The sequence below is a fragment of the Bufo bufo genome, chromosome 1 (assembly GCF_905171765.1).
Source record: "Bufo bufo chromosome 1, aBufBuf1.1, whole genome shotgun sequence".
Classification (NCBI taxonomy): domain Eukaryota; kingdom Metazoa; phylum Chordata; class Amphibia; order Anura; family Bufonidae; genus Bufo; species Bufo bufo.
In genome coordinates this window covers 372048839-372076340 of record NC_053389.1, presented here as the reverse complement: position 1 = coordinate 372076340, position 27502 = coordinate 372048839, and the positions used below count along the sequence as shown (strand labels likewise).

The window sequence follows — 27502 nt, the reverse complement described above, 5'->3', positions numbered from 1 at the left end:
AGCTGAGCTCTCCTCATTTCTCCCATGCAGCCAGCTCTTCCTGGTTCTACACTTCCTGGTTGTGGGGGTGTTAGCAGTGATGAAGCTGCTCTTCTCTGTATCCTCCTACTTCCCCTCCAATCAGTGCTGCTCCACACCCCCTACTGCTCTACCTCTGATACTTCCCTGCCCACACCCATTACATCATCATTCACAGCCCAGTACTCCTCAGAGCATGCTCATTCCCTTTCTCATTGTGTAGCATAGAGCCTTCTGTGTATCTCAACTTCCCATCAACCTCCTGGATTATTTCCCATTGATTCACAAGAGCAATCACACACCATAGTAATAAAGACTAGCCATCTGACTATTCATATACTTCTCAAGACCCTGCATGTGAGCTGACTGCATATTCCTCATTAGTATTGTGGTACTCAGTCAGGCTGTGCACTGCTGCTCTCTGTTATCAGCCACTATATGTGTGTGTGTGTGTGTGTGTGTGTGTGTGTATACGGGTATATTTCATCTATTTCATTTAATGTTTGTGTGTGAGGTTAAAAGATATCCGCAGTGTTCTCCATCACCGTGACCTTTACAGTATCTCGCCCATTTAACAGTGACTTCTACAGTACCCTGCTCCCTTAACAGTGAACTCACAGTACCCTGCTGCCTTAACAGTGACCTTCACAGCAGCTGCCTCTTTAATAGTGGCTTCCACAGTCCACCGGTGCTCCCTTGAGTGACCTCCACAGTGATTTCCAAAATAACCTGCCCCTTTGAGTGACCTCCACAGTGGCCCCTCTTTTATTTGTTACCTCCGCAGTACCCAGTCTCGTTAAGTGATTTTCAGAATAACCCACCCCCTTAATAGTGACCTCCACAGAGCTCCGATCCCTTAAAATGTGACCTCCACAACACCCTCCCCCTTAACAGTGACCTCTACAGCCCCCTGCCCCTTAACACTGTCCTCCATAGAAATCGTCCCCTTAACTGTGACCTCCACTGTTCCCTGCCCCATTAACAGAGACCTCCACAGCACATGCCCCTTTATGAGCGACTGCCACAGTACCCCACTCCCTTAACAATGACTTCCACAGTACCCCGCTGCCTTAAGTGACCCCCACAGCGGCTGCCCCTTTAATAGTGACCTCCACAGTCCCCTCCCTCTTAACAGTAACCTCCACAGTGCCTGCCCCTTTAACAGTGACCTCCACAGCATCCCACCCCTTTATTAGTGAACTCCACAATACCCCATCTCCTTAACGGTGATTTCCACAATAACCAGCCCCCTTAACAGTGACCTCTACAGCACTCTGCCCCTTAACACTGACCTCCATAGCGGACCGTCCCCTTAACACTGACCTCTATAGCAGCCTGGCCCCTTAACTGTGACGTCCACAGCACTCTGCTCCCTTAACAGTGTCATCCACAGCGCCCTGCCCCGTGTATATGGCAGTTGGGATATGAGGAAACAGACCTGCAGGCTTCTATTGGTTAATGCAGGTCATGTGATGGTGCCATATTTGCATTTTTTTTTTTTTATATCTCAGGAACGGTACGTCCTAGAGAGCGGAGACCAATTTGGTGCAGATCGGTCCAGTCATTTGGTCGCGCATAAAGAACAGACAGACAGACACACATATATATATATATATATATATACATACACACTAGCAGAAGGGCCCGGCTTCACACTGGTATATTTTATCTATTTAATGTTTGTGTGTGTCGTTAAAAGATATTGACAAATAACAGTGATCTCTACAGCCCCTTTAACAGTGACCTCCACAATGCCCGCTCCTTTAACAGTGACCTCCACATTACCTGCCCCTTTAATGCTAGGGCTGCATGACGACGTGTCGCGTGACAATTTGTCTCAACTATTTTTATAATAGGCTATGGTGTCGCACTGCGACATAACAGTCGGAAAAAATCCATCCAAGATGGATGCATGTAGCAGCATAGTTGTGCCCTATGTTGTGCGACTTATTGTCGTTATAGCCTAAAGTTGACCTACAGCAGTGGAGAAAAATGTAGTGTATGTGGAGACTAAGGGCCTGCGAGCTTCTCTTGGCTGATAAGGGAGATGTGACCGTGTGTATGGCAGTTGGGCTATGAAGAGAAAGACTTGCAGGCTTGTGTAGGTCATTTTTTTGCAATATCTCAGGAACAGTAAGTCCTAGAGAGTTGAGACCCGGTCTAAAACCTTCCCGGACACCTGATGTACCTGTGTGCCAAATTTGGCGAAGATGGGTCCAGTCGTTTGGTCGCGCATAAAGAACGTACAGACAGACAAACTCATTTTTATATATATACTAGCAGAAGGACCCGGCTTCGCACAGGTATATTTAATCTATTTAATTTAATTTGTGTGTCGACAGTTTCCCCCATAACAGTGACCTCTAAAGCACCCCGCCCCACTGTCTGCTGAGCTGTGTATCTAATCCTATCTTGTGTGATACTGTCTGCTGAGCTGTGTATCTAATCCTATCCTGTGTGATCCTGTCTGCTGAGCTATGTATCTAATCCTATCCTGTGTGATACTGTCTGCTGAGCTGTGTATCTAATCCTATCCTGTGATCCTGTCTGCTGAGGTGTGTATGTAATCCTATCCTGTGTGATAATGTCTGCTGAGCTGTGTATGTAATCCTATCCTGTGTGATACTGTCTGCTGAGCTATGTATCTAATCCTATCCTGTGTGATACTGTCTGCTGAGCTGTGTATCTAATCCTATCCTGTGTGATACTGTCTGCTGAGCTATGTATCTAATCCTATCCTGTGTGATACTGTCTGCTGAGCTGTGTATCTAATCCTATCCTGTGATCCTGTCTGCTGAGGTGTGTATGTAATCCTATTCTATGTGATAATGTCTGCTGAGCTGTGTATGTAATCCTATCCTGTGTGATAATGTCTGCTGAGCTGTGTATGTAATCCTATCCTGTGTGATAATGTCTGCTGAGGTGTGTATGTAATCCTATCCTGTGTGATACTGTCTGCTGAGGTGTGTATGTAATCCTATCCTGTGTGATAATGTCTGCTGAGCTATGTATCTAATCCTATCCTGTGTGATACTGTCTGCTGAGGTGTGTATGTAATCCTATCCTGTGTGATACTGTCTGCTGAGCTGTGTATCTAATCCTATCCTGTGTGATAATGTCTGCTTAGCTGTGTATCTAATCCTTGCTGAGCCATGTATCTAATCCTATCCTATGTGATACTGTCTGCTGAGCGGTGTATCTAATCTTATGTTGTGTGATACTGTCTGCTGAGCTGTGTATCTAACCCTATCCTGTGTGATACTGTCTGCTGAGCTTTATATCTAATCCTATCCTGTGTGATACTGTCTGCGAAGCTGTGTATCTAATCCGATCCTGTGTGATACACAGCTCAGCAGAAGGTATCTAATCCTATCCTGTGAGATACTGTTCGCTGAGCTGTGTATATTATATCCTACCCTGTGTGATACTGCCTGCTGAGCTGTGTATCTAATCCTATCCTGTGTGATACTGTCTGTTGAGCTATGCATGTTGTCGTGTAGCCCTAGCCTAAAGCTGACTTATAGCAGTGAATAAAAATGGCTAGGTTGTTATGGAAACCTGGAATAAAACTGTTTATGTGGAAACTAAGAGCCTGCGAGCTTCTATTGGCTGATAAGGGACATGTGACTGTGCATGGCATTTGGGGGCTTGTATTGGCTAATGCAGGTTTTTTGGGAATCTCTCAGGAACAGTACGCCCTAGAGGACTGTTATGGCAAACTGGAGTAGGACCTGCGAGCTTCTATTGGCTGATAAGGGACATGTGACCGTGTAAATGGCAGTTCAGATTTAAGTGAAAGGCTTGCTGGCTTCTATTGGCTAATGCAGGTCATTTTTTGGGAATATCTCAGGAACGGTACGTCCTAGAGAGCTGTGACCCAGTCTAAAATCTTCCCGGACACCTGATGTACCTGTGTGCAAAATTTGATGAAGATCGGTCCAGTCGTTTGGTTGCGCATAAAGAACATCTAGACAGACAGACACTCATTTTTATATATATATATAAGAGATATATAAAAATGAATTGCGGACAAGAAAAGGCATTTTCTATATAGTTCTGGCAATGTGCGGATGCGCAAAATGTGGAAAGCACATTGCCGGTGTCCGTGTTTTGCGGATCCGCAAAACAAAAACGCATACGGACGTCTGAATTGAGCCTTACAGGCGGGTGATCAATGACAGGGGTGTGATCAGGGGTTAATAAGGGGTTAATAAGTGACAGGGGGGGGTGTAGTGTAGTGTGGGGATTGGTGCTACTTTACAGAGCGGCCTGTGTCCTCTGGTAGTCGATCCAAGCAAAAGGGACCACCAGAGGACCAGGTAAGCAGGTATATCAGACGCTGTTAACAAAACAGCGTCTGATATACCCTTCAGGGGTTAAAAAAAATCGCATCTACAGCCTGCCAGCGAATGATCGCCGCTGGCAGGCTGTAGAGCAGTTCGTTCACCTTCCGATCCTGTGAACGCGCGCTCCTGTGTGCGCGCGTTCACAGGAAATTTTGCGTCTCGCTAGATGACGCGCCGATGCGTCCAAGAGGAACAAACCGACCGCCCGCAGGACGCATCCCTGCGTTTGGCGGTCGGGAGATGGTTAAAGGGGCGGTCACAGTGAAAGTCACAGTTAAAGGGGCGGTCACAGTTAAAGGGGCGGTCACAGTGAAAGGGGCGGCCACAGTGAAAGTCACAGTTAAAGGGGCGGTCACAGTGAAAGTCACAGTTAAATGGGCGGTCACAGTTTAAGGGGCGGTCACTGTGAAAGTCACAGTTAAAGGGGCGGTCACTGTAAAAGTCAGTTAAAGGGGCGGTCACTGTGAAAGTCACAGTTAAATGGGCGGTCACAGTTTAAGGGGCGGTCACTGTGAAAGTCAGTTAAAGGGGCGGTCACTGTGAAAGTCACAGTTAAATGGGCGGTCACAGTTTAAGGGGCGGTCACTGTGAAAGTCACAGTTAAAGGGGCGGTCACTGTAAAAGTCAGTTAAAGGGGCGGTCACTGTGAAAGTCACAGTTAAATGGGCGGTCACAGTTTAAGGGGCGGTCACTGTGAAAGTCAGTTAAAGGGGCGGTCACTGTGAAAGTCACAGTTAAATGGGCGGTCACAGTTTAAGGGGCGGTCACTGTAAAAGTCAGTTAAAGGGGCGGTCACTGTGAAAGTCACAGTTAAATGGGCGGTCACAGTTTAAGGGGCGGTCACTGTGAAAGTCAGTTAAAGGGGCGGTCACTGTGAAAGTCACAGTTAAATGGGCGGTCACAGTTTAAGGGGCGGTCACTGTGAAAGTCACAGTTAAAGGGGCGGTCACTGTAAAAGTCAGTTAAAGGGGCGGTCACTGTGAAAGTCACAGTTAAATGGGCGGTCACAGTTTAAGGGGCGGTCACTGTGAAAGTCAGTTAAAGGGGCGGTCACTGTGAAAGTCACAGTTAAAGGGGCGGTCACAATGAAAGCCACAGTTAAATGGACAGTCACAGTGAAAGTCACAGTTAAAGGGGCGGCCACTGTGAAAGGGGCGATCGCTGTGAAAGTCACAGTTAAAGGGGTGGCCACTGTGAAAGTCACAGTTAAAGGGGCGGTCACAGTTAATAGGGGCGGTCACAGTGAAAGTCACAGTTAAAGGGGCAGGCACTGTAGAGGTCACTGTTATGGGGGAAACTGTTGATATTTTTTTACGACACACCAAAACATAAAATGAAATAGATAAAATATACCCGTTCAAAGCCGGGTCCTTCTGCTAGTCTCTTATATATATAAAAATGAGTTTGTCTGTCTAGACGTCTGTCTGGACGTTCTTTATGCGCGACCAAACGACTGGACAGATCTTTACCAAATTTGGCACACAGGTACATCAGGTGTCCGGGAAGGTTTTAGCTCTCTAGGGCGTACTGTCCCTTAGATATTCCCAAAAAATGAGCCCCCCCCCCCCCCCAATACAAGCCTGCAAGTCTTTCTCTTCAAATACCAACTGCCATAAACACAGTTTTACTCAGTTTTTCCTAACAACCCAGCCATTTTTCTTTACTGCTTAAAGGGTTGGGCATAGTGAAGGTCACTGTTTTTAAAGAGGCGGGCACAGTGAAGGTCACTGTTATTAAATGGGCGGGCACTGTGGAGGTCACTATTAAAAGGGCAAGCTCTATGAAGGTCCCTGTTTAAGGGGCGGTCACTGTGAAAGTCACTGTTAAAGGGGCTGTCACTGTGAAAGTCACTGTTAATGGGGCGGTCACTGTGAAAGTCACTGTTAAAGGGGCAGTCACTGTTAAATGGGCGGTCACTGAAAGTCACTGTTAATGGGGCGGTCACTGTTAATGGGGCGGTCACTGTGAAAGTCACTGTTAATGGGGCGGTCACTGTTAATGGGGCGGTCACTGTGAAAGTCACTGTTAATGGGGCGGTCACTGTTAATGGGGCGGTCACTGTTAATGGGGCGGTCACTGTTAATGGGGCGGTCACTGAAAGTCACTGTTAAAGGGGCGGTCACTGTGAAAGTCACTATTAAAGGGGCTGTCACTGTGAAAGGGACTGTCACTGTGAAAGTCACTGTTAAAGGGGCTGTCACTGTGAAAGGGGCTGTCATTGTAAAAGTCACTGTTAAAGGGGCTGTCATTATGAAAGTCACTGTTAAAGGGGCTGTCACTGTGGAGGTCACTGTTATGGGGGAAACTGTTGATATCTTTTTACGACACACGGAAACATAAAATATACCCGTGCAAAGCCATGTCCTTTGCTATCTTTTATATATATATATATATATAAAAATTTGTTTCTGTCTGGACGTTCTTTTTATGCGCAACCAAACGACTGGACCGATCTTCACCAAATTTGGCACACAGGTACATCAGGTGTCCAGGAATGTTCTCAGCTCTCTACGACTTACCGTTCCTGAGATATTCCCCAAAAATGACCTGCATTAGCCATACAAGCCAGCAAGCCTTTCACTTAAACTGCCCTTTAGACAGTCACATGTCCCTTATTAGCCAATAGAACCTCGCAGGTCCTACTCCAGGTTTCTATAACAACTGATCACAGGTTTTAGCAATTTGCGGGTCCTTAAATATTCAGTCATATGAGGTGTGTTGGTCAATATAAGTTAATATTTAATTTATCCAGCTTTTCAAAAAACACAGCCATAAATAGACTGTACACACGGACACACGGTCACATGTCCCTTATCAGCCAATAGGTTACAGTTAAAGGGGCGGGCACTGTGGAGGTCACTGTTAAAAGGGCGGGCACTGTGGAGGTCACTGTTAAAGGGTTGGGCACTGTGGAGGTCACTGTTAAAGGGGCGGGCACTGTGGAGGTCACTGTCAAACTCACTTTTAAAGGGGCGAGTTGCTGTGAAACTCACTTTTAAAGGGGCGAGTTGCTGTGAAGGTCAAAGTTAAGGGGATGGACTGCTGTGGAGGTCCAATTTTAAAGTTGTGGGTCAATGTTAAGGGGTAGGGTGATGTAGAGGTCACTGTTATGGGGGATACTGGCGATATCTTTTAATGACACACACAAACATTAAATGAAATAGATTAAATATACCCATGCAAAACCGTGTCCTTCTATATACAGTACAGACCAAAAGTTTGGACACACCTTCTCATTCAAAAAGTTTTCTTTATTTTCATGACTATGAAAATTGTAGATTCACACTGAAGGCATCAAAACTATGAATTAACACATGTAGAATTATATACATAACAAACAAGTGTGAAACAGAAAATATGTCATATTCTAGGTTCTTCAAAGTAGCCACCTTTTGCTTTGATTACTGCTTTGCACACTCTTGGCATTCTCTTGATGAGTTTCAAGAGGTAGTCCCCTAAAATGGTTTTCACTTCACAGGTGTGCCCTGTCAGGTTTAATAAGTGGGATTTCTTGCCTTATAAATGGGGTTGGGACCATCAGTTGCGTTGAGGAGAAGTCAGGTGGATACACAGCTGATAGTCCTACTGAATAGACTGTTAGAATTTGTATTATGGCAAGAAAAAAGCAGCTAAGTAAAGAAAAATGAGTGGCCATCATTACTTTAAGAAATGAAGGTCAGTCAGTCAGCCGAAAAATTGGGAAAACTTTGAAAGTAAGGGCTATTTGACCATGAAGGAGAGTGATGGGGTGCTGCGCCAGATGACCTGGCCTCCACAGTCACCGGACCTGAACCCAATCGAGATGGTTTGGGGTGAGCTGGACCGCAGAGTGAAAGCAAAAGGGCCAACAAGTGCTAAGCATCTCTGGGAACTCCTTCAAGACTGTTGGAAGACCATTTCAGGGGACTACCTCTTGAAGCTCATCAAGAGAATGCCAAGAGTGTGCAAAGCAGTAATCAAAGCAAAAGGTGGCTACTTTGAAGAAACTAGAATATGACATAGTTTCAGTTGTATAACACTTGTTTGTTATGTATATAATTCCACATGTGTTAATTCATAGTTTTGATGCCTTCATAGTCATGAAAATAAAGAAAACTCTTTGAATGAGAAGGTGTGTCCAAACTTTTGGTCTGTACTGTGTGTATATATTTATATATATATATACACACACACTTACCTAAAGAATTATTAGGAACACCTGTTCTATTTCTCATTAATGCAATTATCTAGTCAACCAATCACATGGCAGTTGCTTCAATGCATTTAGGGGTGTGGTCCTGGTCAAGACAATCTCCTGAACTCCAAACTGAATGTCAGAATGGGAAAGAAAGCTGATTTAAGCAATTTTGAGCGTGGCATGGTTGTTGGTGCCAGACGGGCCGGTCTGAGTATTTCACAATCTGCTCAGTTACTGGGATTTTCGCGCACAACCATTTCTAGGGTTTACAAAGAATGGTGTGAAAAGGGAAAAACCTCCAGTATGCGGCAGTCCTGTGGGCGAAAATGCCTTGTGGATGCTAGACGTCAGAGGAGAATGGGCCGACTGATTCAAGCTGATAGAAGAGCAACGTTGACTGAAATAACCACTCGTTACAACCGAGGTATGCAGCAAAGCATTTGTGAAGCCACAACACGCACAACCTTGAGGCGGATGGGCTACAACAGCAAAAGACCCCACCGGGTACCACTCATCTCCACTACAAATAGGAAAAAGAGGCTACAATTTGCACGAGCTCACCAAAATTGGACTGTTGAAGACTGGAAAAATGTTGCCTGGTCTGATGAGTCTCGATTTCTGTTGAGACATTCAAATGGAGTCCGAATTTGGCGTAAACAGAATGAGCACATGTATCCATCCTCTGATGGCTACTTCCAGCAGGATAGTGCGCCATGTCACAAAGCTCGAATCATTTCAAATTGGTTTCTTGAACATGACAATGAGTTCACTGTACTAAAATGGCCCCTCAGTCACCAGATCTCAACCCAATAGAGCATCTTTGGGATGTGGTGGAACGGGAGCTTCGTGCCCTGGATGTGCATCCCTCAAATCTCCATCAACTGCAAGATGCTATCCTATCAATATGGGCCAATATTTCTAAAGAATGCTATCAGCACCTTGTTGAATCAATGCCACGTGGAATTAAGGCAGTTCTGAAGGCAAAAGGGGGTCCAACACCGTATTAGTATAGTGTTCCTAATAATTCTTTAGGTGAGTGTGTATATATGTATATATATATATATATATATCTATATCTATAAAATGCATTGCTCAGTCGCGGCTGTTCTGTTATCAGCCACTATTTCACAGTAATTTTGTCCGTTGTGCCCGTGATCGTAGTAGAATTCCCCCTTAGTGCCCTCTCATAGTAGTTTTACCCCCTAGTGCACCCTTTATCCTTTATAGTAGAGGGCACCCTTCACAGCAGTTTCCCTCCTGCATAGTAGAATACCTTCTTCATACCAGAATATCCCCTTCATAATAGTTTTGCTCTCTTAGTTTCCCTTTCATAGTAGAGTGCTCCAATCTCCCAGTAGGTGTGTTTGCACAGTGCCTCCTTTATAATAGGATGTCCTCATAGTTCCTCCTTTACATTACATAGACCCCTTAGTGGTCCCACTTCACATCAGAATACCCCCTTAGTGGTCCCCTTGCAGACAGCAGGGCTGTACTTCAGTAACAGCACACCACCTATCTCTCTGCACTAGCGATGTCGCACTAGCTGACTAGGCTGCTGGCAGCTGAAGTGGTGTTTGTGAAGTAAAGAATCTTCCTTACTTTGCAGGCATCCCTATCTTGAGAAAGAGGCAGGGCAGTTAGCTGTAGTCACAATGCTAGTGCAAAGAGCTGTCCTGCAGGTGTTGTGTCAGAAAACCTTAACTCGTCAGATTCCCTTACCCCACGTGACTTCCGGGGGTGTGCGCCTTCGTGCAAGCGCAGTACCAGGGCATGGGTAAGTTAAAATTACAGTGAGCGTTGACTCATGGACGCGCGACGCTCTCAGGGGTAAGGAGATCTGACCGTCTTTTGTCTTGTTAAATCTCCTTACCCTCACACTGCGCACGCGCGAATTGTAAAATCTCCTTACACTCACTACAGAGCGCGCTTCAGATTCATTGCTGCCTGGCTTCAATCCGCGCGTGCGCAGTGTGAGGGTAAAGAGATTTAACAAGACAAAAAACCGTCAGATCTCCTTACCCCTGAGAGCGTCGCGCGTCCATGAGTCAACGCTCACTGTAATTTTACCATTACCCATGCCCTGGTACTGCGCTTGAATTGAGGCGCCGTGCCGTCGCACACCCCCGGAAGTCACGTTGGGTAAGGGAATCTGACGATTTAAGGTTTTCTGACAGAACACTCCGCCTGGCGGAGCAAGGGGACCCCTATGCCAGGGACCCTGTGGCCCACACTAGTATGAGCAGCCCTGTGGCTCGTACTAGTTTTCTGGCTCACCAGATAAGTCCACCTGATTTCCCCTACCTGTGAACTTGTCTGGTGTACCCCAGAGGATTTTGAGCCAGTGATTCCTTACTTTGGTGGCCAACCAGGTCCTCAAGGACCTGATCTTTTCTGACCGGGAAAAAGCAGGCCGGAGTACCTCGGGAACTGGAGGCGAACGGATCCCCAAAAAAGTGCAGTGTGTGTCACAGGAGGGGGATACGGAAGGACTCCACCACTCAGTGTGACACAAGCCCCGATCATCCGGGTCTCTGCACTTCCATGGAGTACTACATTTATAATCCCCTTCCCCAATTTTAATTCTATTTGGCCACAATTGCCTATAAAAAAAAAAAAAAAACTATGGCTCTCAGACTTTGGAGACACTAAAACAAAGATTACATTTTTTTTTCAAAAATATTATTTTGCAAAACTAAAATAAAAAAATAAAAAAGTATACATATTAGGTATCGCCACGTCCGTAAGAACCTGAACTATAAAAATACTACATGTCCTAACCCCTCAGATGAACACAGTCAAAAAAATTAAAACGGTGTAAAAAAAGGCATTTTGTCACCTTACATCACAAAAAGTGTTATAGCAAGAGATCAAAAAGTCATATACACCCCAAAATAGTGCCAATAAAACTTTCCTCTCATCCCGCCTGATTTGCAGGCAATAATAGGACATGTCCTATCTTTTAACGTAACGGAAATACGGAAACGAAATGCATAAGGAGTACATTCCGGTTTTGTTTGCGTAACCATTGAAATTAATGGTTCCATATACGGACTGTATATGGAACGCAAAAAACAGCCCGTAAACGCCCCAAAAAAAAAAAGGTCGTGTGCAGGAGGCCTTAGAATGTATTGGCTCAGATGAGCCGAAATTCTTGAGACTTTGCGCAATAACTTTATAAATGTATTTGTATTTTAAAAAAAACTGTTCCCAAACGGGTTCGGTTCCACGTGGTGCCTTCATCCGAAGTAATTTTGCATAGTTGTCAGAATATGGTGATTCAAAGAAAGTAGTGACACAAAAAAAAAAAATCTATTCAAGTTTGGTATTGCCTCATTTGTATTTAGCTGCAGAATAAGGACATCAGGTCATTTTTAGTACATTGCGATATCAAAACCCCCAAAACATTGCCGGAATTTTGTTTTGTTTTCAATTTTGCCACACAGAATTTTCTTCCCGTTTTCTAATACAAGACATGGTAAATTAAATGGTGGCATTAAAAAAATGCATCTTGTCCTGCAAAAAATAAGCCCTCATATAACTATGTGAACGGAAAAAAAAAAAGTAATGGTTATTGGAACGTGGAGAGAAGAAAAAATCCAAAATGTTAAATGGAAATAGGCCCTTTAAAGAGGTAAAGAACGGACACATGCTGTTTACGTACAGGAAATGTTCGGAAGGTGTTAAAAAACAGGTGCTATACAGGGCCAGGACAAAGGATAGATGGAAGTAAGCACTCGCCTAGGGCATCGCCTCATGGCAGCCAAGGGGGATGCAAAAATGCTTTGCTGTCTTGGTTCTGCAGCTGCGAGTTCGCACACCTCTATCACCAAAGATTGGTTCACACTTACTGCTTCACCCATACCCTGTGCTGTGCTATCTACCAGCATACAAGGTCAGCTTGCTTGCAGTCTTGCTATTTTCCTAATAAGACAGCTCTCAGTATCTCCTCTGTGCCCTATGGATGCTACAATTATGAGATTTGCTTGAACACAGGTAGGGCGCAGGGGACAAGAATTAGTGAATGACAGTCTTAGCTGGCTTGCTAGGGGAAAAAAATCACATCATGGCATCATCGGTAGGGTGTACAGGGCGGGAAGAAACGAGGAGCCAGTGAATCTCCCTAGTGGGCCCAACCCTTCCATTGTAGTTACCTCTGCTGTGTTAGCTGCCAGCAGAGGAAGGAATTTGGAATGAGGTCCCTGCCACCGGTCTATTTCTTCACAGAAGACTGGCTCTTCCTTCTTCCCTGTTCTAGAGCTCCTGGCTGTCCTTCTCCAGCGGCTGAGTTTCTTGGCTGTTTTAACTTTATGCACCTACTTGCATCAGAGGAGGGGAGGGGAGGGTCACTGCAGACAGGAGAGAGAAAACATAGAAACAGCACCCTGTCCTCTGCCAACTCCCTGGATGTCCCTGTGGCTCCTTTTCTGATGTCCCAGGCTGTCTGCATGATATCCAGACCTCAGCTATTTCAGGTAAGTGTAATATAAGTGTATGTATAAAGCGCTAAAGTGTATGTATAAAGCGCTTACTATTTGTAATGGGCATGTATTTATTTTTGTGTACATTTCTTGAATGGATAATGTATGTATGCAATGTGTATATACTGTGTAGTAAGAATGAAAATGTATATTTAAATTGTGTTTGTATTATGCATATATACATGTATGGCAGAGTTCACATTACTGTTGTTTATTTCCATTGTTCTGCTCCATTAACGGAAGTGTCAGATGACATGAACAGAGCTGAATACACTACATTGACTATATCCTATTGTTTTACTGGAATAAAAAAGTCCTCCATGCAATATTGTTTTGTCCAGTCTTTTTGACACAATCTGCAATAGAGGCCCGGGGCAAAGCCTCCAATGCAGATGTGAACAAACCCTAACATATATGCATGTTCACATCTGCATTGGAGGCTGTGTTCGGGACCTCTGTCACAGGTTGTCTCAAAAAGACTGGACAAAACAGTCTTGAATGCAGGACTTTGCATTACATCATTGTTGGTAGGGCACTGCATGACCAGCAGGGGTAAAAGAAGCGATCAGGTCATCATTTCGCACAGGGGAGAAGCAGTGAATGACATGCCGTCTCTGTGTGGGCAATTCAGCCAGTGAGCACTTTTCTGTCATACTGATGGTACCACTCTTTGGTCTGTCTGTCTGTTAAAAGGGTTGTCTGGTTATTATTTTTTTGTTCTTTGTATGTTTCTAACTAGGCAAATGTAAGGACTTTACAATTCACTTACTTTATCTCCAGTTGCTGCTTTCTCAGATTTCACTGATGGTCACATGATCTGTGATGTCAGCTTCTCTCCCTTCTCTGATGAGATTTGGTGTCACTGTGCTGGCCACAGACCTGGCTGAGCTTATTATTCATGAAAGATTGACCCTTTCAGCAGCACAGACTCAGGGCTGAAAGGGTTTCTGTCACCAGAATTAACCCTATTAAACTGGCCTCAATTAGCGATGTGCTAATGTCAGCAGACCCTAACTGTTTACTGGTTACTGCACAATTTTAACTTTGATATGCCAATTAGCCTCTAGGAGCAAGGGGGTATTGCTCCTGCTCCTAGAGGCTCCGTTCTCCCACCTCAAGTCACGCCCTGCCATCCTTGATTGACAGGGCCAGGCAGCGTTAGTCTCCTCCTGTGGGCCCTGTGTGCTAGCACTGATCAGGCGGGAGATTTATTCAGCGCACAGGGCCAGCAGGAGAAGACGAACTGTGGCCCTGTCAATCAAGGACGGCAGGGCGTGACTTTAGGTGGGTGAACGGAGCCTCTAGGAGCAGGAGCAATGCCCCCTGCTCCTAGAGGCTAATTTTCATATAATCAAAGTTAAAATTGTGCAGTAACCGGGGCATCTATGAGCATAAAAATAGTACAGTTAGGGTCTGCTGACATTAGCACATCGCTAATGTCTGCCAGTTTAATAGGGTTAATTCTGGTGACATAAACCCTTGAAGGCATTACTGAGTAGCTGCAGGCAGTGAGGAGACAAATGCTGGGCACAGGAGCTGACAAACAAGAGGATTTCTGCCGAGCATTGCACAAGAACAGGTAGGGGGAAGATCCTGTGTGTATCAACAGTGTCATTGTACAGCTCGAACTTGTAGTCCTACACATATAACATGCTGCTTAATCTCCCAGCAGGAAGACATGTTACTTAGGGCAGCACTTGTATTCACTCCCTTTGCAGAGCAGGGTGAGGGGCACAAATATTCATGAGGAAAACCTCACAGATTGTTATTGCAGGAAAACAAAGGCCCAGATTTTTTGCCTAAAACTTACTTAGGCTACTTTCACGTTCCATCATGGATCTGCAAAACGGATCCGATACAATAATACAACTGCATGCATCCGTCATGAACGGATCAGTTTGTATTATCTGTAACACAGCCAAGACGGATCCGTCATGAACTCCATTAAAAGTCAATGGGACACGGATCCGTTTTCTATTGTGCCAGATTGTGTCATAGAAAACGAATTTGTCCCCATTGACTTACATTGTGTGTCAGAACGGATCAGTTTGGCTCAGTTTCGTCAGACTGACACCAAAACGCTGCAACCAGCGTTTTGGTGTCCGCCTCCGGAGCGGAATGGTGACTAAAAGGAGGCAAACTGATGCGCTCTGAGCGGATCCGTTTCAATTCAGAATGCATTAGGGCAAAACTAATCCGTTTTGGACGACTTGTGAGAGCCCATGACGGATCTCACAAACGGAAAGCCAAAACCTGAGTGTGAAAGTAGCCTTAGCTTAGTTATATTCCTGCTAAGTAGATTAAGGGTCCATTCACACGTCCGTATGTGTTTTGCTCATCCGCAAAACACGGACACCGGCAATGTGCATTCCGCATTTTGCGAACCACACATCGCCGGCACTCGCATAGAAAATACCTTTTCTTGTCCGAAATTGCAAACAAGAATAGGACATGATAATAGTAATAGTGGGGGCTGAGCATTAACCACTTGGACTATAGAAACAGAACACTTCAAAATAAAGAGGTAGCTAGGTATTTAATGGTTTAAAAAAAGCACGATCTGTGCAAAAAAATCTTAAAAATCTAAGCAATACATGAAAATGCAATAAAAATATATGGTAGTTACTTCATCATGTTACTTGTGAGAACAGGAAAAAGAAAAAATGGGAGATGGTTATCCTGTATAAAAACACATACAATGGGTGTGCAATGATTAGTTCAACATAAAATTTATAAAAGGACAAAAATGTTGTTAGATATAATCATGCATAGGCGATGTGAGATATATAAAATGTTCATATACTTGTAAAAACCGGTAGAAGAGGTAGAACGATTGTAATAGGTAATCTGCATAAGATTACATGCACAGGTGATGTAAAGAATATAAATATTCATATACTATCCCAGGGGTGGCCAACCTTACAGACACAAAGAGCCAGAAAAAAAAATCGTATGACTGCCAGGAGCCACAAGCTATCCGTTTACACAAATATGCGTGCACACGACAGTATTACTGCAATTGAGTTATCAAACATTTAAAAGTGCATTTAAACCACCTTTCCTACCTGTAGTGTAGACAGCTTTAGTGAGACTTCTGGCAATCTTTGTTTTTCACAATATGTTTCAAGGTTTCTCAGATGACCGCCCCATGCTCAGACGACCGCCCAGACGCTCAAACAGATGCTCAGACGACCGCCCAGACGCTAAGACACACTTGGTGTGCTCGGCAGTGGCACCTGTCAAAAAAAGGAAGAGCAGCAGTGGCAGAGAGACTGAGGCCAGCAGCAGCCATTTCAGTCAGATTAGAGCCAAAGCTGCAGAGTGGCTGTAATCAGACTAAAATGGCTGCTGCTGGCCTCAGTGAGTCTCTCTGCCACTGCTGCTCTGATTGAGTGCCCACTCCCCTGCCCTGCTGTCTACCATTAACATTCATTAAAATTTACTATGGAGCTGGAAGCAGGTCCTCCTTGCTTGCTGCGCCACTTCGTGCCGCCCCCATAGACACAGCCCGCGGTCTGATTAATCTGGCTGCTAGGCTGGCACTGAGAAGACTCGGGGCGGGCATTAGGTCACACACAAACACACTCACAGATAGCGGTGTGGGGCCGTGGGCGGGCACATCGGCGGCTGGTGGCGGGGTTAAGCACTGCAGCTTCGCCTTCTCTGCCGGAGGAGAGGCGGCGCTGCAGTGAGTGACTGAGTCACGTGCCCGCTCTCAGCGCTCTGAATCCTCCACTCTTCCGCCTCGTTCCAGCCTTCCACCACTTCACTTACGCATTGCAGAGAGGAGAGTAATCGCTGGCCGCACCGCTACCCTGCAAGCCGCAAATGAAGGCGCAAGGAGCCGCATGCGGCTCGCCACCCCTGTACTATCCGATCCAGAAGATGTGGATTATTAGGCATCTAAAAAATCCTCTCGATCATTCCTCACATATGCAGGTCCGGATATATTCGCTTCCGTGAGTGGATAACAGCCATATTAGATGATGGACTCGTACCCTCCAATGTAATTTTGTTTTCACGGATATTTGCCTACCTCACATGCAGAACTAATCATTGCACACAGGGGTCAGCATTGGGCCCTATTCTCTTCAATATATGTATTAATGATCTTGTAGAAAGCTTGCATAGTAAAATATCAATTTTTGTAGATGACACTAAACTGTGTAAAGTAATTAACACTGAAGAGGACAGTATACTACTACAGAGGGATCTGGATAGATTGGAGGCTTGGGCAGATAAGTGGCAGATGAGGTTTAACACTGATAAATGTAAGGTTATGCACATGGGAAGGAATAATGCAAGTCACCCGTACATACTAAATGGTAAAACACTCGGTAACACTGACATGGAAAAGGATCTAGGAATTTTAATAAACAGCAAACTAAGCTGCAAAAAACGGTGTCAGGCAGCTGCTGCCAAGGCCAATAAGATAATGGGTCAGCAAGGCAGACATAGCAGAGCTGGAGAGGGTCCAGAGGAGGGCAACTAAAGTAATAACTAGAATGGGGAAACTACAGTACCCTGAAACATTATCAAAATGAGGGTTATTCACTTTAGAAAAAAGACGACTGAGGGGAGATCTAATTACTATGTATAAATATATCAGGGGTCAGTACAGAGCGCTATCCCATGATCTATTTATCCCCAGGACTGTGACTGTGACGAGGAGACATCCTCTGCATCTGGAGGAAAGAAGGTTTGTACACAAACATAGAAAAGGATTCTTTACGGTAAGAGCAGTGAGACTATGGATCTCTCTGCCTGAGGAGGTGGTGATGGTGAGTACAATAAAGGAATTCAAGAGGGGCCTGGATGTATTTCTGGAGTGTAATAATATTACAGGCTATAGCTACTAGAGAGGGGTCGTTGATCCAGGGAGTTATTCTGATTGCCTGATTGGAGTCGGGAAGGAATTTTTTATTCCCCTAAAGTGGGGAAAAGTGGCTTCTACCTCACAGGGTTTATTTTTGCCTTCCTCTGGATCAACTTGCAAGATGACAGGCCGAACTGGATGGACAAATGTCTTTTTTCGGCCTTATGTACTATGTTACTATGTTACACCCATTGTATGTGTTTATATACAGGAAAACCATCTCCCATTTTTTCTTTTTCCTGCTTCTCACAAGTAACTTTTTTTTGCACAGACTGTGCTTTTTTTAACCATTAAATACCTAGCTACCTCTTTACTTTGAAGTGTTCTGTTTCTACGGTCCAAGTGGTGAGTGCTCAGCCCCTACTATTACTATTATTATATACTTTTTTGACAGGGTGAGTCATTTAGGCTTTGTAGCAGAATTAGTGGTGGGTGAGCCACCATATCTTTTAAAGAATAGGACATGTTCTATTTTTGTGTGGATTGGACCGCAAATTGAAAATGAATGGGTCCGCACCTGTTCCGCAATATTGCGGAACGGATACGGACCCATTTTGCGGACGTGTGAATGGACCCTTACAGTGCTATATAATTATTTTTTCATAAATCGGACAACCCCTTTAACTTACAGCATCACTGAATAGATCATGAGCGCTTCAATCAGTATGTGAGTGTTCAGGTGGCAATTGGTGAACAGCTGGGAGACATTCATAATGAGGTTGACACCTTTATAGCTAGCCATGTTATATAGTTCCACAAGGGTGATTCCCAGGCCATTTTGTTTCAGGAACTCAAAGTGGTCAGCTGTTCCTTTGAACAGGAAACTGCTGCAGAAGGAGGCACAATGGACCCTTTGTTTGAGAATCCTGACCGCCTCAATGAGCACATTTCATATGTTTGCTTTATTGAGTAGTTACTCTACACCAGGCATGCTCAACCTGGGGACCTCCAGCTGTTGCAAAACTCAACTCCCAGCATTCTTGGACAGCTTACAGCTATCAACCTACAGCAGGGCATTGTGGGAGTTGTAGTTTTACAACAGTGGAGGGCTGCTGGTTGAGCATCCCTACTCTATACAATGTGGTGAGAAAGAAGAGATGGAGAAGGTGGCCGTCTATGTCTTCCTTATGTGTCATCTTTTACAGAGAATTCATCAGTTATAGATACACCTGTATATTCCCTCTTTCCCAGCTTTGCCGTGTGGGAATCTGATATAATATGACAGTGCTGTGCCCTGTATGATTGGTTTATCGTAGACAACTTTATATCCTGATGTATATTTAGAATTGCTAATTGCCATCACAACTGACATTGACCCATGCTCAGTAGTGTTGTAACTTATAATCTAAGGGTACTTTCACACTTGCGTCAAAGTTTTCCGTTATTGAGTTCCGTCCTAGGGGTTCAATACCGGAAAAAAACTGATACGGATACCGTATTTTTTTCCATTGGAATGTATTTGTGCTGGATAAAAATTGCTGCATTGACGGATCCGGTCTGCACATGCGCAGACCTTTTTAAAGAGGACCTTTCACCGATTCTTACCCTATGAACTAAGTATACATACATGTGGAGCGGCGCCCGGGGATCTCTCTGCACTTACTATTATCCCCGGGCGCCGCTCCGTTCTCCTGCTATGTCCTCCGGTATCTCCGTTCCCTAAGTTATGGTAGGCGGAGTCTGCCCTAGCGCTGGCCAATCGCATTGCAGAGCTCACAGCCTGGGAGAAAATACCCTCCCAGGCTGTGAGCTCTGCGCTGCGATTGGCCAGCGCTAGGGCAGACTCCGCCTACCATAACTTAGGGACTGGTATCTCTGCCTACTATAACTTAGTGAGCGGAGATACCGGAGGACATAGCAGGAGAACGGAGCGGCGCCCGGGGATAATAGTAAGTGCAGTGAGATCCCCGGGCGCCGCTCCACATGTCTGTATAGTTAGTTCATAGGGTAAGAATCGGTGAAAGGTCCTCTTTAAAATGTAAAAAAATAAAAATACCGGATCTGTTTTTCCAGGTGACACCGGAGAGACGGATTCGGTATTGCAATGCATTTGTGAGACTGATCCGCATTTGGATCCGTCTACAAATGGTTTCCGTTTGCATACAGATTGCCGGATCCGGCAGGCAGTTCCGTGACGGAACTGCCTGCCGGAATCCAGCAACGCAAGTGTGAAAGTACCCTAATACACTGCCATATGTTCCTACCCACTTATCTTTATTTATCTCCTATAGGTGATGACTAGAGATGAGCAAATTTCTAAAAAAATTTTTTGGATGGTTCGTCAAATTTCCCCAAAAGATTTGATACAAATTTATTCATGATTAATCACGTTAAAAACGGCTATTTCCTGGCTGCAGATAGCCTGTATAATGGTGTAGAACACTATGCATTGCAGAAACATGCATAGGGAGTCCACTGTGCTAGTGAAACAGTACTGTGAGTCAGTTTGACACACAGATAACACTTGACTTATTTCAGCAGTTATGGGGCCAAAAATGACCAAATAACTCAAGTGTGAACTCAGCCTTACAGGTCATTGTTAGCGTCAGGTATAAAGAACTGTGCATGGCCCAAGGTTCTACTATAGAGTGAAGTATCACTCTCATTTGACACGGTCGTCAGCTGATTCTACATCTATTTCTACAGAACCTGTTCTGTTACATGCTGATACAAGTAGTGCCCTTATGACCGAGTGTAGAGGGTGGCAAAAGCATGAGGCGTTAAAACAGTGGCCCAGTAACAGAGTCGTGAGGGTGTGTCAACACAGTGGTACAGTTACAGATTTTGCCATGCTGACGTCCTCCGGTGGCTTGAGGAAAAATTCCCACACCTCAGAGTATGGCATTTTCCCACACCACTCCGTGCTGACTGTCTGCTACCGCTGTCCTCGTGAACCCGTGCACCGCTATTTATTTCCGGACAGGTAAGCTCCTGCTTAGCAGGTGGTCTAACCCGGGCACGTTTGGCTACAGATCTTACACTGCTGCCACCCTGCTGACTCACGGCCACGCTACCACCCTGCTGGCTCAGTCGCTGCCTCACGCACAAGCTGCCACCCTCTTCTCCTGATGATGAAACCCCTCTTCACCCAGCTCCCATGTGCGATCAGCTACATCATCATCATCTACTACTGTCTGCACATCACTGATATCACCCTCACTAATCTCAGGGCCATTTGCCTGACCACTCGCAACACCAGCTCCAACGTGACCACCATTGTCGCTACTTGCCCGCCTACTGGAGGAAGAAGCGGATCTCTCCTCCTCACCTGTCTGTCGGACATACTGTACTGTAACATTAACTGCAAGTGTAAAAGGGCAATAGTATCAGGCCAAGTCTGCAACTATTGATCAAATTAAGTGTAAAAAAAATGTGACCACCCTAAAAGTGTGTAGAGAAGTGTATTGCTTCAGCGAACGGCCTCGGGGGCTAACCTTTTCGAGTTATCTGTTGGCCTTTCTGGTGTGATCACTTCTTGTATCCTGTTTATTTGTTTAAATTTAATTTTTTTTAAATTTAAGCCTGTGAAGCGTGCTTTCTTCCCCTGTGCAGCATACCAGACCACACTTTAATCCCAGAAGCAAGGATGGATGGAAGTACTTAAATGTAAACTAAATACACCCCAAAACTGGTGTATCAGACCACACTTTCAACCCAGTAACAGAAGTTAGGATTTCTGGAATTAGTGATGTATCAAAGAATGCAAACAACCTAAAATCTGTAGTAATAGATCACTTTTAGTAACCTCAGTTAGTGCAGCAAGGTCTAATAGAATAGCTCCTATTACCCAGGCTTTACACTCTGCACTTTGTCCCTGCTCAAGTATCCTACAGTGTGGATAATGCCTGCCTATCCTTTCCCTACACTATGAATAATCGTTCCCTGAACTGCTAAATTTATTTTATTTTTTTAATGAATAAAGTCTTCCTAAACACTGTCCCTAGTGCCTGTCATGTCTCTCTCTGCACTAAGCTCACTGTAAAATTGTGGAGACAGAGCAGGCTGAGACTGTGGGGTGGGGGTAGCTGGCTATCTGCTGATTAGCAGTCTGCATGGCATTATGGGTGCTCCCTCGCTCCCGGGCTTCTTACTTCCTTGTTCTAATATGTGCAGCAGCCATTTTAGAAAAAAAAATTTGATTAGTTACCCTGAAGCGCGAGGAAATTCAGATCAAATTCCACTTCGTCAACTTCGATTCGCTCATCTCCAGTGATCACCTTGGATCCCTGGTTAAATTAAGGGTACTTTAGCATGCCTCCCTCTGCTGGATTGGCCAAGTCGTGGATTTAGGGCGCTTTTACTGGTGGCAACTGATATTTGGCTTTGAGGGACATATGTTGATAAAAACAAATGCAGTGGCCTCTGCTGTTGCACTGAACATAGTGCCAGCTCCATTATTACAGTTTTAACATGAGTACCCTTCCTGTTTCCCTCCCCTCCGTCCTTCAGTGTGCTTGTGACACAGACTATATCATAAATCTTTTGCTGACAGTCACAAAATAGGGGGTAGTACAGTGTCCGCTTTGATATGATGGGCTCCACACCCTAGTATGGTGCTTAAAGAGGACCTTTCATGTTTTTTTTAAATTCAAGATAAATACCTTTACTTGCATAGCTGATGCTGCCACCCTGCCTGTTTGTTTAAAATATCACTCCTGCACCGCGCTCTGCCCCCCTGTATTTTTCCCGCTCAGTATGTTAATACTTAGCATCGGTACAGGGAAGAGGAGAGGCCAGGGTTTCTCCCTGGCTGTGACGCTCTCCTCTGTGATTGGATCGTGGCACGGCCAGGGAGAAGGAGACGCCCATTGAGAGACCCTGGCGTCTCCTCCTCCCTGTACCGATGCTCAGTATTAACATACTGAGCGGGGAAAATACAGGGGGCAGAGCGGGTCGCAGGAGCGATATTTAAAAAAAACAGGCCGGGTGGCCTGGGGGCTGCAAGTAAAGGTATTTATCTTGAATAAAAAAAAAAACATGAAAGATCCTCTTTAATAATTCACTGGGTATATATGCACGCACAGGAAGATGAGCTACATGGTGTGACCACTGGAATTAGCCCAGTTTTTTCTGCCTGGTGGTTACATAAGCTGGCACCAGTTTTTTTTATTAAGTATATTAATAAATAAAATAAAAAATTTATTTAAACTTTTCCATTGGCAATTTAATCAGAAACGCATACCTGGCATTCAAATCAGTGACGATGAGAAATTATGGTTTGGGCAAATTCATATATGTCTGAAGGAGCCCAAACTGTTTAATATTGTAAACTTTTACATTCTTTTTATTTATTTTTGTACTCCAAATAACTATAGCATTTCTGGATTGAATCTGTAAATTCATTTTTTTTCTTGTTTTGTTTTTTGTTTTAAAGATTATGGGATATAGAGTGTGGAGCATGTTTACGGGTCTTAGAAGGCCATGAAGAACTTGTCCGCTGTATAAGATTTGATAACAAGAGGATTGTCAGCGGAGCATATGATGGGTATGTATCACAATATATAGATGTAAATCTAGAGAATAAAAACTTCATAGTGTTATTCCGTAGAACTTTGCAGGGTTTTTGATGTGACATACCCTTAGCGCTAAACCCTTTGTCAGTGAACACTAGTATTGGGATCTCAAATTACCCTTTGTCCACAGATCTGCCTTAGTGATGAGTAGTTTGTATGGAGCAGTGATTAAGTGTATGCAATGCTGCTTCATACAAGTCTATTTCTGCTACACTAACAAAGAATATTCCAGGTTTCCATAATATGAAAATAAGGATGCATGAGGAACTAAAATGTTTATCTTAATGGTTGTGACTTCTTTCATAAATACTTATTCTAGTTAAATTTTATTTCCTGTTACCTATTCTAGAAAAATAAAGGTTTGGGATCTACAAGCTGCCTTGGATCCACGAGCACCTGCCAGCACCTTATGTTTGCGTACTTTGGTGGTATGTATAAATGACAATAAAGAATTTATCATTCTAGCCCAGGTTAGGGTACTTTCACACTAGCGTTTTTGTTTTCCGGTATTGAGTTCCGTCACAGGGGCTCAATGCCGGAATAAACTGCTCAGTTCTATCCTAATGCATTGTGAATGGAGAGCATTCCGTTCATTATGCATCAGTTCAGCCCCTCTTACGTTTTTTGGGCAGAGAAAATACCGCAGCATGCTGTAGTTTTCTCTCCGGCCAAAATTCTTGAACACTTGCCGGAATGCTGTATCCGTCATTAATTTCATTGAAATGCATTAATGTCGGATGCCAAGTGTTCCGGGCAAAACGTATCCAGTTTTGCGGTCTGCGCAAATTTTTTTTTTAAATCAGATAATTTTTTATTATTTTGTAAAAATAAACAATATAATTTTACAAAATTATTGTGTCATATATTATGTTCAACACAGTGCAAAAATACTCATTATACAAAACAGGTTAGTCAATAAACAAGGTCCTTAACATAAAGATCCAACACCCAAACCCCCCCCCCCCACCCACTGTGAGACCTTGTTGTGAGTAGATAAGCATAAACATGTGTAAGACCCATTTGTTTTAGTAACAGACCATGACATCACGTATGCACTATAAAGCTTCAGCACACTAGGCTTAAACAAACACAATCAGCCCCATCTCTCCCCTCCCGGGCTAGCCCGAGACGATCCTCAGACTAGTTAGCCATGTACTACAAACTCCAGATCTGTCAATCCAGGGGCCCCAAACGGTATCAAATTTCGACATGCTATTACGCTTCATGTATACTCCTCTTTCCAATCTTATGACTGTATTCATTCTGGTAATGAATTCCGATATGCTTGGGGGAAGCGGCTGTATCCATTTAGCAGCTAGGGTTTTGCGTGCCTGATCTTTGATTCTGTTGATTCAGATTGTAACATTTGGTTGCAAGTTATCCGAATGTAACATACCAAGCAAGCAAAACCTAGGATCCAGTTTATAATTATATAATCAATTTATTAAACAAAATTTATAGCGCTATGTCCAATAGCCCTGTAGCGCACTGCAATTCCACAGCATATGGAGCAATCCGGCCCCTTCTTCCCCACATTTCGGACACTTGGAGTCAGATCTATATCCCACCTTCCATAAGAAGATTGGAGTTCTATATACCCTGTGTATTATATAGAGTTGAGACAGTCTAGCCGCTTCGCTAGGGGTTAGAGTAGTAATCTGTGCAAGGACTTCTTCCCATTGGCTGTCTGAAATGGGGCCCACATCCCTCTCCCACTTCAACTTAACTTTGAGCGGATATTTTTTTCAGCTGCTCATATAGCAAAGTATTATAAGCATCCGAAATAGCTCCTTTTACAGGACTTGGTTCTATCAGTTTTTTAAGCATGAGATGTGATACAAATTGTAGGGGGCGCACTTTATCCTGCGAACTAATAGCGTGCCTTAACTGAAGGTATTTATAGAAATGGGTAGACACTAGGCCATATTGAGTGCAAAGTTGTGCAAATTGTTTTAGGATACCTTGTGAATATAGTTGACCTAAATTCCATAGTCCTTTACGTTCCCAATCAGAAAATCCCTGCAGTTTGGACAATTCTATTAAATGAGGGTTATTCCAAACAGGAGTCAGGTCCAATAGTTCCTGAACACCCAGAATTTCCCTAACTTTTCCCCAGACCCTCCTCATTAATCCTACTACTGGGAGGGGTTTAAAAGAGTCAGGTAAATCTTTCTCCATAATCAAAATGGGCTGGCAGACCCCAGATGCCCACTTCACCAATTCTCCACATCTTCCCATCTCTCTCAGGGACCCCCAGCCCTTAAAGTGTTGCAACTGAGCTAAGAAATATATAAAGGGGTTAGGTAACGCCAGTCCCCCCGCTTCTTTACCACGCTGTAATGTTTCATATCGGATTCTACTATTTTTATTTTTCCATAACAAGGATCTAAATATTCTCTGTAACTTATAATAATAATGCATGGGAATCCATACTGGTGAGTTATGCAATATGTAGAGCAATTGCGGCATCCATATCATCTTAAGAAGATTACCTCTATCTATCATTGACAATGGAAGCTTATGCCAGCTGGCCGCTTTCTGTTTAAATCTATCCATTAGTGGTATTAGGTTATTCGGTACATAAGATCCGGGGTGTACTGAAATAGTTACTCCAAGATATTTAAAAGAGGAGACCACTTTCAGGTTAACATGATCTAAGCAAAGAGATTCCGGAAGAGGGGACAGCGGAAGAATAACTGACTTATTCCAATTGATTAATAAACCAGACTGTTTTCCAAAGTCTGAGATTAACAATATAATGGGATCTATTGATGATGTCAGATCACCCACATATAATAACATATCGTCCACATATAGCGAGACTCTTTCCTCCACCGTCCCCCTTTCCAGACCTCGAATCAGTGGCGTAGAACGCAAAATACAAACCAGGGGCTCTATAGCAATGGCAAACAGGAGGGGTAACAAAGGGCATCCCTGCCTGGTGCCTCTCTCCAGTGTCATCGTTGGGGATAGCTTACCATTTATTCGCAGCCTAGCTCTTGGTTGACTATAGATCAATTTTACCCAATTAATGTATCCAGGGCCGAATCCTAGTTTTGCCATAACTGCCCATAAGTATTCCCATTCAACACTATCAAAGGCCTTTGCAGCGTCTAAAGAGACCACTGCAGGGCATCCCACGTCCCATTCTCTTCCCCTCATCTGAATATTCAGGAACAGACGCCTAAGGTTTAATGACGTGGATTTTCCTGGCATAAACCCGCACTGATCTTCATGTATAATGTGGGAGATAACATTCAGGAGCCTATTAGCAAGTACCTTGGCCAACACTTTTATATCTACTGTTAAGAGTGAGATGGGTCTATATGAATCTACCATATTGGAATCCTTATCTGGTTTAGGGATCACCACCACCAATGCTTCTCTCATAGAGCTAGTAAAATACCTGTCCTATAAGATTCATTAAACACCTGTAGGAGATGCGGGAGCAAAACTTCTTGATGTTTTTTGTAGAATTCCCCAGGTGCTAGTCCGTTAGGAAGCGACTGCACCGCCAATACCATCTCTTCCAATTGAATGTCCCCATCAAGTAATAACCTCTGATCATCAGACAGGCTGGGCATCTGGATATTATGCAGGTATTGCTCTCTGTCACTACAGCCAATCCCTAGTCTGGACTTAAAGACATCTGCATAGTGCTCATGGAATATGTTCATTATGTTATCATCTCCCGATACCTGTACGCCGATTTTATTAGTGATTCCCAATACACAAGATGGGCCCGATTGGGTCTTAATAATAGTAGCTAGTAGGTGGCACGTACATTCCCCTTCCATAAAATAATGTTGAGTTTTAAAAAATTTTTGTCCTCAGCTCTACTAATCAAATGTTCCTTCAGTAGATCTTGCGCCTCCGTCCAGTGCGAGGAATTTTCTAGGGAGGGGTCAGAGATGTACTTAGCTTCCGTAGTCTGAACTCTATCCATCAGTTCTGTCATAAGTGCCCTACTTTTAGTTTTATGGGAACTAATCCGTTTAATGTATATCCCTCTAATATAAGCTTTCATTGTATCCCAGATAATGGAGTGACTAGCTGAACCTTCATTATTGGTAAAAAAAAAGGCAGAGTAGCAG

At 44.1% G+C, this 27502-nt stretch overlaps 1 protein-coding gene across 3 annotated transcripts in view; it reads left to right on the top strand.

The window, feature by feature from the left end:
- Positions 1–27502, top strand: part of FBXW11 (F-box and WD repeat domain containing 11) — a 785504-nt gene that overhangs the window by 704044 nt on the left and 53958 nt on the right. For all 3 annotated transcript variants that reach the window (XM_040404956.1, XM_040404965.1, XM_040404947.1), the window contains 2 exons: positions 23270–23380; positions 23758–23836. In XM_040404956.1, coding sequence (XP_040260890.1) covers positions 23270–23380; positions 23758–23836 — 190 coding nt within the window. The remainder of the gene's footprint in view (positions 1–23269; positions 23381–23757; positions 23837–27502) is intronic.